Below are 19325 nucleotides of genomic sequence, written 5' to 3'. Positions count from 1 at the left end.
CTCACTAGATCTTTTCAAGATCTGGCAGGGATCAGAGGAAATGGAGAGGTCGGAGTTTATTTGGGGGTTGAGAATTCTTAAGTCCTGTTCTTCTTGTTTCCAATGACACCCGGGCCCATTTTTTGTTGGTGACAGATATGAATGTGCTCTGAGCCTAAAATGTAAGAGAGACAAGGATATCAAAAAGGAAGACAGAGGCAGCATTGGAGAAAATAGATGTGGCTGCAATTTACCTTCACCTGAGTTCTAATCAAAAAATGTGGTTCGGGCTTCCCTGGTGGCGCAGTGGTTGAGAGTCCGCCTGCCGATGCAGGGGACACGGGTTCGTGCCCCGGTCCAGGAAGATCCCACGTGCCGTGGAGAGGCTGGGCCCGTGAGCCATGGCCGCTGAGCCTGTGCGTCTGGAGCCTGTGCTCTGCAATGGGAGAGGCCACGACAGTGAGAGGCCCGCGTACAGCAAAGAAAAAAAAAAAAAAAATGTGGTTCGTGCTTACTAACCCAGCAGCTGAACTGAAATTTGGAGGATCTGGATCTTCGATTTTCCTTCTTTATATTGATCTCCATTCTTTTATCCCTTTTTTTGATTACTAGTTTCATTCTTGGGAAACAGAAGAGATGAAGGAGCATTAAGTCCTTTCCAATTCTGCTGACAAATAGCTCAAACCATTTTTTTTTTTTTTGTCAGATTTTCTTCAAAGCACTTGGTACTGATTCAGATTCCAAGAACCCTAACACTTATCTGGCTGAGCCTTTCCCACATAGTCACAGAAATTCGAACACAGAACACCTGGTAATTTTCTGGATAAACAGAAAATAAGAGTGAACAGTGATGATAAATTCAGAACATTTGAAAACAATTAAATATTGCTAGATTGGGACTCTTTCTAAGAATCTGTTCTGTGTGTGCATATGGCCGCGTAAGTGCTCTTTTCAGCTACAGTCACACCTCATTTTACTGCATTTATTGCATTTTACTGCGCTTTGTAGATATTGCAATTTTTTTACAAATTGAAGGTTTGTGGCAACCCTGCATCAAGCAAGTCCATTGACACTATTTTTCCAATAGCATTTGCTCACTTCATGTCTCTGTGTTTTGCTAATTCTCACGATATTTCCAACTTTTTCATTATTATTATATTTGTCATGGTGACCGGTGATCGGTGATCTTTGACGTTACCACTATGACTTGCCGATGGCTCAGATGGTGATTAGCCTTTTTTAGCAACGAAGTACTTTTTAATAAAAGTATGTACATTTTTCAGACATAATGCTATTGCACGCTTAATAAACTACAGTATAGCGTAAACATAACTTTTATATGCACCAGGAAACCAAAAAATTTGTGTGACTCGCTTTATTGTGATATTTGTTTTATTGCGGTGGTCTGGAACCAAACCTACAATATCTCCAAGGTGTGCCTGTATAAAGAAGCATTTTCAGAATAAGGGAGACAGGGAATGCAGGATGAATGTCATCCATCCCTTTTCTACTCAAGTGGAATAGCCCTTAACCTATCCTAAATAAACAGAGGCTTCCACTGTGCTAAGAGCTCTCTAAGCAATAAGATTTTATGACCTCTCTTAGTCAACCACGCACAGGTCATTGCCAAAGTTCACCCCAAATGCTCTCCCACACCGCTGATAGGATTATAGGTCAATGAAACCTCTCTGAAAAACAATTTGGAAAAAATGTATTGTCTTAAGGATGCCATCCTCTTTGACCCTATAATTTCACTTCTATAGTTGTATCCATAGAAAAAGTAGAAAAATAAAAAAAAATTGAATAAATATGTAGCTCTTTGTATATATTTTTAAAATAAAAGCACATTATAAATGCACTAAATATAAATTATAAATGCACCAAATACAGAATGTTGGTTAAATAGATTTTGTAAATCCAAATAATAGAATATTATACAGACATATATATACACATATACATAATCAGAAAGGTTAAATGTTAAAATGATACATTTTCTGTCCCATTTTTGGCTGAGACCCTAAAGAGCAGAGAATGAAATAGCTGGGAGCGAGGATTTCCACAAACAAAGGTGGTAGGCAGCCCAGCAAGGGGACAGTTAACATTCCCAGGGGAAACCTTCAACTAGTAAGGGATGGATGGAAGTCAATGCATGAATGTCTCAGCCTCCCAGGACGTAGAGGGACAATTCTGAGGGCATTTCTCATAGCCTCAGAAGGTCTCCAGGGGGGATTGAACCCTCATTGCCCATGACAGTGATCAACTCAGTAGCACACTCTTTATTGCCTTTCTTCCCTGTCCCACACACTCTATCCTCTCCCTCCTGCTCACTCGAATCTACTTCCCAAAATAAAATACTCAGATCTTTATCTCAGCCTCTATTGGAAGGCGAGTAAAATTAAGTCACCCCCAAGACATAATACTCTTCTGAGCTCAGGCTTTTGAATCCCAAAAACAAAAGAAGGGGGCTTCCCTGGTGGCACAGTGGTTGAGAGTCCGCCTGCCGATGCAGGGGACACGGGTTCGTGCCCCAGTCCTGGAAGATCCCACATGCCGCGGAGCAGCTGGGCCCGTGAGCCATGGCTGCTAAGCCTGCACGTCCAGAGCCTGTGCTTCGCAACGGGAGAGGCCACAACAGTGAGAGGCCCCACGTACGGCCAAAAAAAAAAAAAAAAAAAAAGGAAGTTATATTAAAGAGCCTGTGTTTTATTCCCAACCCCAAGCAAGGAAACAAAATGAAAATGTGGCGCTATGCTTCAAATGAGGGAGGAGAAATGCACACGATACACACAAACTCATAATTCAGTGAGTTATCCTGTCACAACATTGTCATCATCAGTGCCATTATTATTGTCAAATGCCATAGACACAGAAGTCTGACAGGGTCTCTGCCTGTCGGGACTTACAACACTGGAAAAAGACTCATGAGGCTAGGACCTGTTTAAGACAGTCCTTCTGCCTAATGTAATTATGTGACTGAACCAGCTACTTAGAAGAGGACCATGTTTTACAGACCCACCAAGACGTAATGTTGAGTGCTAGGGGTGCTCTCATTCCCAACATGGAACCCAAGTCACATCTAGACAGACAGCTGGTTCTCTTCTCTTTCCTCATGAACTTCCAACTATGCTTCAGGAAAAAGGAGGGATTCTGAGGTTAGGAATGAAATGGCCCTGATAATGTGTGGTCCCAGGGATCTAAGTCAGATTCCAAAGGGAAGGAGGCTGGCCTGTACACAATCCCAGATTCTTATCCTTGGCTCCCCTGCCTAGCACATCAAACCGGCCTCTGAACTATTTGATAAATGTGGGCTAGAGAGAAATACAATCAACAGGGTTGGTCGTGGTAGATTCCAAAAGTTAACAGAGGTTACAGAGTCAATGTCTTCAGGGCCAGGCTGGCAATATAAGTAAAACAAGCAGAGGCTGGTGGAGATGACAGCAAATTGAAGTGTGTGCTGCCCCTGAAAGGTACCTCTGAACTCTAGTCAATTGGGATCCGATGCTGTTAGGAGAGTTTTTAAGAGAAACCAGCAAATCAAAAATCTAAATTTTACAAGAAAGCTGCCGCCTCCAAAGATGGCAACTAGTTCAAATGTTTTGTTTTTTTTTTTACCCACTCCAAGTTGGCCTGCACAGCTTGTCAAAGAAAACATATTTGTGGGCTATAGTTGGCTCTTAGACCATCAACTGGACACACATTATAGGAGTATCACAATTTACTATAATTGGAGAATTATTAAAAGTCCATAGTAACCGACAACTATACAGAAAGAATGGAGAAAGACTCTAGAGAATGAGTTGTACGAGGGCAAATTCATAAGCTTATGAACTTTAATTCGGGACCAGTTTCATACCTGCCATTATGAGGTGTAAAGGATAATGGTGGATGTAATATGACCACATTGTATCACAGGAGGCCCTGACCCTATGAAGAGCCAGTTAGCTGCCTTCCTCCTGTCATGTTGTTGGAAGATGCCTCTGCTCCTGGGCCCAGGGACACCCACCATAACGTCTTCAAACTACCATCTCTCCCTATCCCCACACTAGGACCAAATGTGATCACCCAAGAGCAAAAGCAACCATCAAAGAAACCCATGTTCCATCAGGAACAAAAGCTCATCAACATCTAAGAAACATGACAAAACCCTGGGGCCTAACTAAATTGGAAGTTCCCATCTCCTTGTCCAGTTTCTGCATCTTTCATGTTCCAAAGTTAGATAGAAGAATTGAGTTTTGAGGCCTCAACCTTAGAGATGAGCTTTAGTCTTGCTGGCCTGAGATTTTTAAAGATGGCTTTTATGATCCCTGGGTGTGGCAGGCTGTGCTTCCCAGAACTTTTGCAGTTTAATGGTAATGAGTAGGGGGAAGGAGCTGACCTAGTACCTTTATGTGAATGACACAAGGTTCAGATTCATTTACACAAGGGCTTCCACACACTTATCAGAATTATTTGACCCCAGCGAGCCCCCAAACTACATTTTATCTAAAGTACGCTATTCAGAGAAGCTTGAGAAGGTTGTCCTTTAAAATGTTCCAAATACACATATGCCATTCTAGGCGTATGTTATGTTTTCCCCTTCCCTGTGTTTACAATTCCTATGTTTCATGGTGACATGACCTGGGCTTGTTTCTAGATAAACGGTAATCTTCATAACTAATTATCAACAAATGAAACCAGAAGTGTGAGCGGATGGTGATCAGGTTACAGGTTTTCTGGTTGTTGTACCCCCCAGCCCAGCCAGTTTAGAAGGTCTATCAAACAGAGTAAGCTCTTTCCATATCCAGAAAGCATCACAACCTATCCCAAACCACAACCCAAACACACATTTTATTAGCAAATCTCTTAAATAGGAACAAAGGAGGAAACTACGTATTTCCTCCTGACTCACCTGGTTATGCGTCTACCCATCACACCCCACTTATCCTATTACATTAAAAAAAGGGGGGACCAGTTCTCCAGATTGCCACAGGTCATTCTCCAGCTAAACAAAAACACCATTTGTCAGTGAAAGGAGAGAGATTTTATTCAGAGACCCTGGGGCAGAGAGGAAAAATCAAAGACGATTATGGTGGTCTTGGGCCTGAACCGAAAGAAGCTTTTCTTTTCGCCATCCATGGAAGCAAACATGACATGGAAAGACATGGATTCAATCAGCTTCTTCAAGCAGAGCATTGGTGTATGTAGCTGACTAAGGAGACAAGAATGAGAAAATGGAAGATTTACCCTCAGGAAACCCATTCGTTTTTCATATAGGGACCTCCCTAGTCAGTTTCCTGGAGACTCCATCAGACATAAGTTTATCAAGAGTTTAAGAAACCTACCTTCAAAGGTAGGTCCAGAGGTTATGTCAATATTTCTACTGAATGGGCAACATTAGAGGGAGGCTCTACAGCATAAAGAAGAAAAGCAATGAACACAGAAAGTCTGGCTCTCTGCAGGATTGGTGAGGAAACAGGGTCTGGGGCAGGGATGGGAAGAGGAGTGGGTGTCGGGTGGAGGAAGGGAGAGTGCTAGGGAAGAGTTGGATACAGTTTTTGGAAGGCAAATGGAGAGCTTCGCTTTGACAAAGACATGATATTTTGGAACACCTGCCAAGCTAGGATGATAATTCTCAGGTCCGAGAGTCCCCTTTCTTAATCAGAAAATGTCATTAATACCTTGGCTTCCTGGTTTTTTTCTGGTGTAACTTCTTTGCTTTCTGTCTCTGTGGTAAATCCTTCAGATGGCATGCTGAACACTTACATCTGCAGGATTTCACCATCCTCTTACATTTCGCAACTCTGGCCAGCAGCGGGGTTCTTGTTGAAACAGCAGCCTCGGTCAGCTCCCCCTCCTCCACCCCAAGTCCATTTGTCCAAAGCAGCCCACTTATCACTCCCTTTATATATGAAGACACATGGCCATGACATGGGCCCTCCTGGTAAAAGGACCTAATAATTGATGATTGTCACAATGGCTGAGAGTTAACATGAGAGCTTGGTTGGGTTGCTGGGGAATACTGAGACATTTGGATAAAGTCAAGAAAGTACTTGTCAGGACTGCTAGAATCAGCTGGTTGCCCATCAGTATAGCCCATAGGAACCACCTCGAATGATATAAGCCAAGTAAAATTCCCCCTGCCTTGCAGACACAAGTCTAGCCTCATCAAAGACTTCATTCTCTGGCACATTTAGGTATGCATTCTTGGTTCCATCTTCTCCTTTCTAAAAAGAGCTCTTTAGTGAGGACTTGAATGATACGGAATTTTTAAATTAATTTATTGAATTATAATTGACATACAATAAACTGTACATATTTTAAATGCTCAGTTTGATAAGTTTTGACATATCACCACAAATCAAGACAGTAAGCATGTACTCCACTCACAAAAGTTTCCCTGTGCACATTTGTAATCTCTCCCTCCTGCCCTTCCCTAGCCCCCACTCAAATCTCGAATAATGTAGAATTCAAAGCTTTGGTCCAACTCATCTTTTTAATCTATTACCCCTGCCCCAACCCCCAGAACCTCACAGAGATGCAGCTTCAACCTCAAGAAACTCAATGTTTGACAAGACATGCACAGAAATAAAAAATTCTGGACAGAATCTGATAAACGATATAGAATGTGTTCAAAAGATGAATAATGGGAGTTTATTAAAGAAGTCATCATAGAATTAGGGGCCTTTGTTTTGAGTTTTAAACGTTCCGTTGGAATTTAATAGATTAAAATGCTAGAAAAAGCAACCGTGCAAGTTAAGACACTGAACTTCCCATAAACACCTATACTTTTTATACTTTTGAAATACCCCAATTTGACTAGAATAAGCAGAGTTTGCCTGAGGGAGAGAATAAAAGGCATGGCTAGAAAGTGAAGTTGGGGTTAGGAGGGCTGATATGAAAATTGAAATTGAACTACACCTTGCAAGCAGGAAGAAGGTTCCCACACGTCCTGAACAGAAGAGTGACATGATTAGTCTCACTTTAGGAAGTTTCACTGAATAATAGTTTGCATTAAAGAGATTCAAGCAGCCTCCACAGTAACGTAGTCCAAAGGTAACAAGGCTTGCTCAAGGGCTGCCACCCCGGAGCAAAAACTGTGGACATGATAAAGGAAGACTCAACAAAGACTCGAAGGAGAGGGAAGAGTTCAAGGACTCCTGGATTTCAAGCCTAACTAGTATGGCTCTTGGGTGGTGCCACCCAGAAGAGAGAGGCTGGCAGGGAGGCCCCAAGAGATGCAATCTCCTCTCTTCCTTTAAAGCCTGGTTTCAAGCACACCTCCTGACCAAAGGCTGTAGTGGCTCACCCGCTCCAAGAGGGTCAAATACACATGGAGACAAGGGAGGTGATAATCCAAGTACCTCCCGCAGTCACTCTAATTTCCTACCTCTTGCAGACTCTAAGAGGCAGGGGATTCTACTGTACTTCTGTGGTCCTTTTAACTTAAGATCTAAGGTTTGAATCCTAGGGAGGGCTACAAAGGTTGGGAAGAGAGAAAAAGGAAGAAAGAGGAGGAGGTAGATGTATTTTGACTATGTGTGCATATCTGCCACACTGAGTTTAATTTATCCTATGTCCTCTTTTCCTGGTCAAAAGTTACTAACAATCAGATTATTTCCATCCCCCAAAGAACTCAGATCTTTAAGGTAGAATGATTGGAGTCTATGACTGTCTATGAATGGAGTCTATGACTGTGATGTTATGGCCTAGAGATGGCTCGGTAGAGCAATCCATTGTTCATCCAAATTTGTATTGAGGAGCTGCAGCTATCTCCTTAATCTTATCTCTGCCACTTTCTGTTTCTGTATTCTTTCCCACGCATGCATGGAGGCATGGGTCAGTGTGAGGGATGGGCAAAAAGGAAGTGATGGAGATATTTTCCTGGGATTCCAAATCATGGCTAAAATATGCCTGAGAACTCACCAGCCTAAGTACATATTAACATGGATCCCTCTCCCACACACACACACATCAACAGCCTGAATAAATCTTCACTTTGTGAATACGATATCCTTATCGAGAACTTCGTTTTGATAAATAGGGAATTCATTCTCCACTGGCAAGGATATACTGAGAACCTCTTTTGTTCTAGCCTATCTTCGTGCTAAGCACTTAGGAAGAGTGTCAACTATATAAGAAACAATCTTATGAGAAACTACTACGGTTTCTTCCACAAGAAGCCCCCAGCTCCTCCATTTACTAGCTATGAGACCTTGGTCCTAGAACGTGGCAACAGTAGTAGCCACCTCACGAGGCTGATATAAGGATGAAATGGGTTAATATCTCTAGAGTACTTACCACATTCTGAGCAGTGTCAGGCACAAGCTGTTAGCTTGTCTCTGTACTCCCAGAGTGTAAGGTGTCTGAAGGAAGGCACCAAGATGAAATAACAAGGACCAGCCAAGACTGGATGTCCTGGACTTCCCTGGCGGTCCAGTGGTTAAGACTCCGCACTTCCACCGCAGGGGACACGGTTTCAACCCCTAGTCAGGGAACTAAGATCCCACATGCCGTGCGGCACTGACAAAAAACAACAACAAAAAAGACTGGATGTCCATCCCAAATTGCAGCTTTATCTATACCTGAAAGAGGATGTAGAGGTCAGGTAGGGGTAAAGGACACATGAAAAAAGTAAGGATAGAAAACAAGGAGAAGGCTTGTCACTTTTTTATGGCAGAACAATAGTGGTTGAATAAGTTATCCTCTTTTGAGAAGCTTGAAGAGGATGGTTGCTAGAGAGAGACTTACCTTCCTCTTCTCAAAAACCTTCACCCTCTATTACCTCACCTTCTGTCTCTCTTCTATTCACTGCACTCCTGACCACACCCCCTATCCTGTCTCTGCAGGAACCTAGGTGTCAAATGCTCTGTGGGGTTGAATAAGGGAAGGACTGAAAAGATGACTTGAGGCTCCTCAAGTACTCCGCACAGCACCTGATACTCAGTAGGTCCAATAAGTGTTGCGTCCGCCGCAAGTCTGGCAGCTTCCATATTTGAACTCTTTACTGTTGCTTAGCAACCCCTTTCTTTCCTGAGTTTTCTTCTGCTCTCTTTGTCTCCTTTCTCAGTTTTTTCCTCTGGAAACCTTAGAAGATGGTGAATCCCCAAATTTTGTCCCTAGACCATCTCATCTACTCCTGTAGATTCAACTCCATAAAGCTCTACTCTGCCAACACCCAGATCTACATCATCACCCCCAAATGCTCTTCTGAGCTACAGTTACCTATATCTACTTTGTCCACTGAGAACCTAAGTGGACACCAGATCTGTCCAGTAGACATCTCAATCTGTACAAAACTAAAATCAGTACTCTCTATCTAAATAGAGTTTCTGCTTCTGTAACCACCTAGCACTTATTCACTGGGGGGCAGAGGTCTGGGATTCAAACTTTCCCTTCAAAGCTCTCCACATCTCATCAGTCACCTCAATATTTTATAATCTACCCCTTCTTTTCCATCCCCATCACTGACTTGGGTCAGTCTCCTCCGGGCCTTAATATTCAAGTCTTTTGTTCATAACACTCATCATGGTAAAACATGATGAGAGTAAAAGATATCACCCCCTAGGTGATTAAGCATCTCCCTCTCCCTCCCTACCAAGGGAGCAAAGGCACCAGGAGACATCATGCACAAGCACTAACATTAAGTAGGTGTGGATTTAAATGCCAGCTCTGCTGTTGGCTATCTATGTGTCCTGGAACAATTTCCTGAAGCCTGTAAGGAAGTAATCTCCAACTGGGTACTTTGTTTCCTCATTAGTAAAATAATAGGAAGTCCAAGTCTTTCCAGATTTAACTAAAAGAAGATTTTTAAGACCAAGAGAAATGAAATAATTTGTCCTGGTCTTAGTAGGTTTACTAGGTTGAGAGGCTTGGAACCAGAAAATCAGTCTGATTAAATGTTGAAGGAAATAATCCCAGGTCCCACTGCTCAGCTCTTCTCCTGTAGATTTGGTTGCTACCTCATGTGGACTTTGTGAAATCCTAGAGTGGGGAAGTCCAAGTCACAGTGGCCTAGTTTCTTTACAGGTGGCCCCCTCAACCCCCGTATCTCAAGGTTGAGAATCCCATCTTCTGGTAAATGACTGGAAAGCCCACACCAAGCTTCTAATGTCTACCACGACTACGTGCAACAACACTAGGACACTGCAGTGCTGCGTATCCCCTAGGACTTGGCAGACTTCCTGCAGGTACATAAGAGAAAGCACCACTGAGGACAGCATGGAGGAGGAGAAAGATGGTGGTGGCAATTGGCAAGGCTCTTGAATGTGTGGTCCTGAGGGCGTGTAGGAGGAACGTGGGGAGTAGTTGTAAACTGTGTGTGAGGAAGGGAGTGAAGAGGTGGTGATGGAGCCATTACCGAAGAGGCTTCATTCGTTCTGGGGCACCTGGTATGGTCTCAGTGAGAAGCAGTCCATTTGTAAGTATTCATCAAGCCCCCATTATGAATAAGACATTGACCAGCTCTCCTGGACTATAAAGATGAATGAGATAGGGATATTTCAATGTGTTATCTGAATGTTTACCATAAGAAGTACCTTCAGTCAGGAGGGACAAGGTAAGCTTCATGGGTATAGGACCTGTGCAGTCACGAACAGCCCTCTGCCCAGGGCTGCTCAGGGTTGGTTTATGCTCTGCAGTCACCATCTTGAAAGTATTTTTTTAAAACAAAAGTCCAACATATTCATCTTGCACTGGACCCCACAAATAATGTAGCTAGTTCTGGGGAGACTTGACTGACCTGCAAGTAAACGAGGCCAAACCATAGCTAAAGAGGTAATAAAAGTCATAAAGGAAAATCTGGAAAAATCAAGTTGGTTTTGTGTGCCCCCCTGAAGAAGTTTCTGAGACTCTCCCACCCTAACCAGAGGCCTTTATAACTTCAGTTTTGTCTTTGCTTCCTTGAAGCATAAAGAAAGTACCAGCATCACTACTGCAGGGCAGTAGTCTACTGAGAAAACAAATACTTCTGCACGGAGACACTGTCTTTACCAGAACTCCAGGGCATCTCAGCGGTATGATCGTCCATATTTCCTCCTAGAACAAAAATAAGGAGGCCCAGCACTGGAAATTTATTGACCAATAAAATCTGCTCACTGCAACACTCCAGAAATCTGGGTCTTTCTTTGGCCCTTTCTGAAAATGAAGGCTTTGTTTTAAAAATTTCACTAGGTGAGTCTTCCCTGCTGTCCTAGCACAGGGTGCGTAGAGGGCAAACTGTCACTAAGACTTTGTGCTTTGGACCTAAGAATTCTACTAGAAAGAACAGTGAGGGGGTTACTTTGTTCTCTTTCTTTAGTATAAGCACAACTAAAGCTACTTCTCCAAATATGAGAATTCCACCCAAGGGAACAATGGGGAAACAAAATAGACAATGATACTGCCAGGCAAGACTTCTTTGTCAGTTCCATTTTTCAAGATCTTCAAGAGGCAAAGTGAATTTATGATTCCAACCTATCTCCACTTCTTCACCCTCAATTGATCACCACTGAGAATAGAAAGTAGAGTTTCAGCAAATCATGTCAAAGAAACACGACTGGATGGTGATCGTCTCTCTTGACTCAAGCCTGATCTGTAGAGTTATAATAGGTATTTGGGTTAAAAAATAATCCAGAAATAGAGTGTCTCCTCTGGTCAATGTACACTTCAGCAACATTGGTCATAATGCTTTGGAATCATCAACTATGAAGGCTCTGACCCTCAGTGTGGCAACTTCAGTCTGTCTTTCTGGTCCCTTTTTTTTTTTGCGGTACGCGGGCCTCTCACTGCTGTGGCCTCTCCCGTTGCGGGGCACAGGCTCCGGACGCGCAGGCTCAGCGGCCGTGGCTCACGGGCCCAGCCGCTCCGCGGCATGTGGGATCTTCCCGGACCGGGGCACGAACCTGTGTCCCCTGCATCGGCAGGCGGACTCTCAACCACTGCGCCACCAGGGAAGCCCTCTGGTCCCCTTTTGATAGCAACACTTCCCCCTCTCACAGGGCCAAGTGTCCACAAACTCAGTGACGTGATAGTCTTTGGCTGGTGGGATGATTTCAAGAGGGCAAGGGCCTCTGGCACATGGCTCTCAGAATGTGAAAGGAGACTTCAAAAGAGAGAAAAAGTATGGAAAAAAAGAAGAGGCCAGAAATCTCAACAAAGTGCCTCATGAAACAGTGGCAAGAAGCCTGGACTGCGGATGAGGAGATCTGAGCAACTTTGCCTATAATTTGTGATTTTGGCCAAGCTACCCTTCATCCCCAGACCTATTTATTATGAAATTGTTCTCTTAAAACCCTTGCAATTCAAAATTCCTTACTCCAGTTGTTAAGCGGATTAAAATTCATTCGCTCCTAAGGACCATATGAGGCAAATAATTTAACATGCATGACATTTTCACACCACATCACACCCTTTCTAATATCTCAGGATGCAGCTTTAGTTTTATCTTATGGCTGTAGGGCTCTGTATTCCCAGTGTATTCTGGGAAGGGGCAGCTGCTTCTTCACTGTGATATAGATGGGGATTAAGGTCAGTGGGCGAAAGGGAGTAGTTAATGTGAGAACATTATTTGGAACCTTCTGAAGCAAAAAATTTGGATTTTCTTTGTATACTACTGAACCATGTGGCCTTAGGGTCGGTGGTGGCAAAAGGAATAAAAATTGTCAAATAATTTTTCGTAAGTCCAAAAACTATGGTATTCTCTCCAAATGAGAATTTTAAATTTGTCCAGGGGAACTCTAAATTCACACCCTGCCTCTAAGAAGAGCTCATTACTTTTTCCCAGTTCTCATTCTCCCTTCAGTATTATACTCCTTCATTGTGCTCCTAGCAGCAGCACAGGTAGGAGGAAAAAGGCCAAGGGAGCAGAGAGTCAAGGTCAGATCTATCTTTAAGGCAAGTAGAGAAGGTAGTGTGAAGTGGTGAGCAGTCTGGTTTGAAGATCAGCCATCTGAGTTCCGCCATGGCTCTTGCACTGCCTGGGTGCAGCCCTTAGACAGGCCTCTTGGCCTCCCAAAAGAGGGGGGTCAGATGGCTCCTGAAGAACCCCCCCCCCGCCAGGGCCACTGCTCTTGTGATGAGCTTCCTAACTTTTAGCAGCCCAATTTCTCTATTCCTGGAAAACAGAAGCTTCTTATGGAAAGAGAGTTTGGAGATGCAGTCAGAAAGGATGGGGGAGGAGCCTGAAAGGAAAATGAGGAAAAAACTCCAAAAATCTTCATGTAGAACCCAGACCATCTTCAGAGCCAAGATGTCCCCTTGTTTCCCAGAAATGGATGGGAAGAGGTGAATGGAGTTGAGGTCTCTCCTTCCGTTTTCTCTGAAAACCACCCCTTGGCCTTTGGCTCTGGTTCCTCTTTATTTCCTAGGAGAGATCCCAGATGAGTCCTGAGCTCAGAGAGCTCAACCCCTGGTGAAACCCCTCTCTCAGCAGATCTCCCCCGCTCCAGCCCACCCTGAGCCCCCTCTGCCTGCCCGAACAGCAGCGGCAGCACCAAGAACAGAGAAGACAGGGCGTGCATGCAAACGGGGTAGAAGGTCCCCACTTCCCAGCTAAGGTCAACATCTGTAGAGACTTAGGTTTCAGACAGGGGTTCATACTGAGTCATCTACATTTTTAAGGACTGTCAGCAACTTTTCCATGTTCCCTGTAATAAGCCCCAATTTCTGGCCTGCTGGGAAGATCCTGCCCTGGGCAGACATCCATTGGACTCCTAGGAAAATTAATGGAGTGAGTTTGAATTGGAGAGGTGAGATGAAACCCAACTAGAGGTCTGACTTCCAAAACAGTGATGTCCAAAGCCTGCCTCTTCCTAACCTAAGAAAGGGGCCAGTGAGAGTGACAAGTCTCCAAGCCCTTCCCTGCAGTGTCACTTTGCCATCTTTCTAGGAGATAAAGACACCATTTTGTCCATCCACCTGTTCTGGGCAAGATAACACTCAGCCCCAAAAGTGAAGGAACTGATGGCTCCTCTTCTAAAAAGACCAGTAATTCAGTTCTTTCTCCATGTCCCTATAGGTACCAGAAAATATCTATTTCCTTTCATCAAGAGAAACAAAAACTAAGACCCACTAGGAAACCAAAGTATGGAGGAAATAGGTTTATTGGGACATCCCTGCTATTCCTGTGCTGGGTTATTTAAAGTAGCTCATGTAGCCATCCTGTGCCTTGGTTTCTTCATCCAAAAGGAAAAATGAAAAAGAGAGAGCAGAAGAAAAGGTAAGGAGACAACAGGTTACCAGATTAATAGATTAACAGATGGATTAACAGATGGCTCTCAACAATGGAAAGAATGCATTGTGCTGTAAATTGCTATTGGCTCAAACAACACTGGGGAAGAAACAGAAAGAGAAACAGAGATAGGCTGCAGTCCCCACTGCTCAACCCTGCTGGGACGTCTGACAGAGAAGCCAACACAAACACCACCACAGCCCCACTCCTCACTGGCCTGGGAATTGCCTCCCCTCACACTGGGCTTCCTGCTGGTGGAGTTTCTCAGCATGGGTGTCTGAAACCAGAATTTGTCCTTAACCCTAGGCAAAGGGGACTTTCCTGTTTGTTTGTTTCTTCATCCCATCTCAAGTCTGGCTGCCTTCTTCCCTGTGATCTCAGCTTCTCCTTGGCAGAGTATATCTTTGGGGGATGGGAAGGATTGGGGGAAAGAAATATTATCCAGTCTCCAGGACCATCCAGAAAATATCTCCCAAACTAAAGAGGCCAGATCCCTCTGCAAACAGGTTCACCAGCAGGGTCAGGCCTGAGAGGCCAGCACAGAGCACCTGAGGGCCTTTTATGGAGACAATGTCCTTTTTCCCTTCTTTCTCTAGAAATGCTCCCACTTGGTATACAAAATCACTCAATGTCATACTGTCTGTCCTCATAACACCAAAGTCGTTGGAATGAACAAACGTTCACGACTACCTACTATGGACCATGTCCCTGTGGGAAATGCAGTGAAATAAAAAATACAGTCCCTAACTACAAGGAGCCTACCACAAAAGTCAGGTCAGCTCAGAGATCACTTATCCCAACCAGCATATTTACAAAATAATAGAGCTGAAGTCCAGAGAAGTCATGTTTGTGGCACAGTCCAGACTAAAAACAGGACCCATTGCCTCCTGTTGAGATCAGACTCACACACATGACATGACAATGTGGGCACAAAACAAGATTTCAAACAATTAGGGCTGGTTTTCCAGACATTGAGGACAATATTATAGGACAATGGACTTTGAACAAATTTCAAAAGACAATGACAATTTGAAAAGCCAGAGGAGTCTTCCTTGGAGAAGGTGGGACACAATGGGGAAGAATCAGATCGTTGGAAAAATAGGACTTTTTATTGATTCAGCCAAGATTTCACAAATCCTTATTGGGCTCCTACTCTGTGAGGACTGTTCAATGCTCAGTGAACATAATTTTTAAATTCCGGCTTTCATGGAGCTTGCTTGTGGGAGGAACAACTAGGCTGGAGTAGACAGAAAAGTCCCCAGATTACAAAGAGGCAAGTCAGCAGCCAGCCTCTTTCATAGAGTTCCTCCTTCTTGGGGTGAATAAAGGCATCCAACAGAAGGTCTCCAGAGAGAACTGCCTGGAAACCAGAAGATGGAAGGGGTCACTTATGACGGCTGTTCAAGGAAGCTGTGTCTCAAAACATGATTTGCCATCTTATCTATAGACATTAGAAATACAGGGAGTGGACCTTGAACTACATTCTGTCTTCTATTCAATCAACTTTTGCTAAGAACCTCCTACATGCAAGAGTGCTTGGTTCTTGAATGAGGATGATGGCAGGGGAGAGAGAAAGAGGGACAGAAAGAAGTTATCAGGCTCTATTGAGATTTTTTTCGAAAGGTCTCAATATAAGGTATAAAGAAGGAAGAAGAAAAGGTTGGATGATGCGTCCAGTATCAGGGAAGCTGGGGATGGCGGATATCTCCTGCTCAGACTTTTACCCTGACCTCCAGACCCATATACCAAACAATCATTCAGTATCTCTATTTGGAAGTCTCAAAGGAATCTCAAACCCAAAATATCTTAGACCAAAATCATGATCATCATTGCCCCCATGCTTGGCTTTTATCCCAGTGAGTGGCACGAACTTCTAGACAGCTGCATCACACAGAAATAAAATCCACACCTTTGATACCCTCTACTCTCACCAACCAAATCCAATCCATCACCAAGTCTTTGTCTCCTATCTACATCTCTACATCCTAACCAACACCCACTGGCCCGGGCTTAAGCCATTTTCAAATATTTCTCTCCTGACCCCCCACTATTGGCGATAGCCTCTCCCTTTATTCACTTCACTTCCCCATCAATCCATCTGCCATCTAACCTTATCATGTCATCCTCTTAAACATTTTTCCATGGCTCGCCAATGGACCTGAGCTTGTCTGGTATCTGCTCCGCTCTCCAACCTCATCTTGCACCATGTTGAGAAGTAATTATTCACTGATTAGTGTAGATGTCTGATTAATAGCTTTCTCCCCTACTAGGCTGAAAACTCCATGAACTCAGAGTCTATGTCTGTTTTTACCCACTACTATTTTCCTAGCACCTAAATGCATGGCACATACTACATGATCAATAAATATTTGCAGACTGACTTTTTTTAAATGGCTAAGCCAATGGTTCTCAACCAGGGGTAATTTTTGCCCCTCCCTCCCTCCCCCTGGCAATGTTTGGATACGTTTTTGGTTGTCACAGCTGTAGGGGTTCTACTGGCATCTAACGGGTACAGGCCAGGAATGCTGCCAAATGCACAAGGCAATGTAAAAATTAGTAAAAGGAAACTTCAGCTAAGATTGGAATTGGAAGCACTCATACAGGGAGTTCTCACACCCTACCACTCATGGTCAATCATGCCAAAAAGAAGATATTATTTACTGACCCCAACAGGAAGACATCAGGCACTGACACCAACAGGAAGTACAACTACTTTACTACCCCAGCAGGAGGAAGGAAGACTTCCATCACCCAGCAACAAGCCCAGCCAATGGAAAGGGCCGCAACTCAACCAATAAAAAGACATTATCACCTGAACCTTTTTGTTTTGTTTTGTTTTGTTTTGTTTTTACCGGTACGCGGGCGTCTCACAGCCGCGGCCTCTTCCGCCGCGAAGCACAGGCTCCGGACGCGCAGGCCCAGCGGCCATGGCTCACAGGCCCAGCTGCTACGCGGCACGAGGGATCTTCCCGGACCAGGGCACAAACCCGCGTCCCCTGCATCGGCAGGCGGATCCTCAACCACTGCGCCACCAGGGAAGCCCCTATCACCTGCACTTTTACTTTCCTCCAATGTTCTCTCATTATTTCCTTGATGACTTCCTTTCCCTGTCCAGCTCTCCTTACTATAAAAGCCTTCCATGTGGTATAACCCCTTGGAGTATCTCTCTGTCTGCCAGATGAGATGCTGCCTGGTTCAAGAATCATTTAATAAAGCTAATTAGATCTTCAAATTTAGTCAGTTAAATTTTGTTTTTTAACAACAATCGTCACACATATTTAACCCATAATGTCAGCAGTGCTCAGGTTGAGAAAACTTGGTTTAGATGAAAGGGAAAGAATATTTATGTTTTGGTCATATTGAACCGGATTTCCTAGAGTCGAGTCCTTATAGAAACACATTTGTTATCCCCCAATGCCATAAGAGAGACTTAAACATGACGCATATACCCACACTCAACAACCATTAAATTTCCTACAAGCAGGAGATAACTATTTTAATGGCTCTTGTACTCTCCAGGTGCCCAGCACGGGGCTGGAATTTAGGTGCTCAATAACACCTGTCTGGAAAACCTCACTTGTCATTAAAAAAAGACCTCAAAATTGAGGGTAGCCTTGAGCTGCATTAGAGGAGCCACCTTATTTCACATATATTACCAAAGTGTAACAAAGGCTAGTGACATCACAGTGGAGCCCTGCCCCCCTGCTAAGCCATGCCCCCTGCACAGTCACAATCGCTAAGGCCTTAAATACCCAGACTTGTGGCCTCCCGGCTCTACAAAGCCCCTCATTTTGGCAGAAGGTACAATGTCAACCGGCCGCAAATTAAAGAGTCACAGCATGAGGAAGGGCAAGAACCAAGCACCTCACAAGGGAGTCAAGAGAGGTGGCAGCAAAAGAAAATACCAGAAGGGCAACCTGAAGAGTAGAAAACGGTACAATGACGGTGAGTGAGGGATGAGTAGGAGAGCAGTCAAACAGAGGGGGATCTTGTTGTCCCGGGGGCCCTCGCTCTTGGAGTTACCTCTCATAGGACCCTGAAACCTCAGCGTGAGAATTTCATTCCCAACTCGGTTCATGTTTGGGCAGGAAGAGGATGAATGGTCATGTTCTAACTGGTGTTCCTGTTGCAAACTTGTCCTTTCCCTACAGCCAATCGCAATTCCCGCTCCCACTTGTGACTCCACCAGCGGGCTCTGCCCTGGTGGACTTCAAACGACACCAGGCAGCAACAGAGAACAGAAAGGGGACTGCCAAGGAGATCTGAAGTTAGATCAAAGCCAGAGAAGAGCCTATCATGTGGATAAAATGTCAGTCGTGACGAAGTGAGGAATGTATATGCTGGCTGTTTCTCCCCAACATTTCAATAAACATTTGAAAACTGAATTTCAGTTTCCTTTGATCCTTTGGTTGGAAAATGGCTCCTGAGCTGGGCAGCCTTGGGGAAGAATTAGCAGGTATGAAACCATTAAACATCAAACATGATTTGGATAATATCAATGTCAATGTAATTTTCCTTAACAACTCTCTCTCCTTGTGCCCCAACTCTGGCTATACATCATCACCATATTTGGGTCTTGGTCTCAATGTACTGTCTCCCTTCCCAACATGGAAAGGGAGAGGAGATAAAAGAAATGGGAGAAATACATTCATCAGAGTGCCAGTTATGAGCCAAAGGAAGCAAGCTGGTTTTGTCAAGGGGCTTAGAGCATGGAAACACCAAACTGTGATTTCCCAAACTAGCTAGCTAAAGACATGTCCCAGTGGTGGATAGAGAACCCTCAATGCTTCTAATTTATCTGATTGTATGGGCATGATTAGCAGGCTGTTGGAGATGAGGATACATTCTGGGCAGAGGCCAGCATGGTATTTGGACAAGACCAGAGGCAGGGATACTGCCTGGGAGATTCAAGCCAGCTTGTGTGACTCTGACGTCATAAATGAATCTTAATCAGGTGTGTCTGGAAGTAGGAATGACCTCACCTCGGTCTGGGTGGACCTTATTGGCAAGGAAGAACCATCCCTTGCTGTGGCCCTCACTTTAGCTTGACCTCGGGTTCTGATAACGGTTATGTCATCTCTGGCCAGGGATCTGACACCTCCTCTCAGCATCCACCCACTCAGGAGGGGGCAATATTTTTCTTAATGAGTGTTTCCTG

General features: G+C 44.1%; 1 protein-coding gene across 1 annotated transcript; it reads left to right on the top strand.

Annotated features, from left to right (window-relative positions):
* The first annotated feature begins 17933 nt into the window (after window positions 1-17933).
* Window positions 17934-18552, top strand: TNP1 (transition protein 1). The gene is made up of 2 exons (XM_065881035.1): window positions 17934-18112; window positions 18319-18552. The coding sequence occupies exons 1-2, from the start codon at window positions 17974-17976 to the stop codon at window positions 18345-18347; spliced, it is 168 nt and encodes a 55-aa protein (XP_065737107.1). The 5' UTR covers window positions 17934-17973; the 3' UTR covers window positions 18348-18552.
* The last annotated feature ends 773 nt before the right edge of the window (window positions 18553-19325 follow it).

This window comes from Phocoena phocoena, chromosome 7 (genome assembly GCF_963924675.1).
Source record: "Phocoena phocoena chromosome 7, mPhoPho1.1, whole genome shotgun sequence".
Taxonomy (NCBI): domain Eukaryota; kingdom Metazoa; phylum Chordata; class Mammalia; order Artiodactyla; family Phocoenidae; genus Phocoena; species Phocoena phocoena.
The sequence above is the reverse complement of the archived record's forward strand: the minus strand, read 5'-3'. Positions and strand labels throughout refer to the sequence as shown.

Coding starts and splice junctions, on each gene's coding strand:
- TNP1 (XM_065881035.1), top strand. CDS start 17,974: ATGTCAACCGGCCGCAAATTAAAGAGTCACAGCATGAGGAAGGGCAAG. Junction 18,113..18,318: donor TAGAAAACGGTACAATGACG/GTGAGTGAGGGA, acceptor CTTTCCCTACAG/CCAATCGCAATTCCCGCTCC.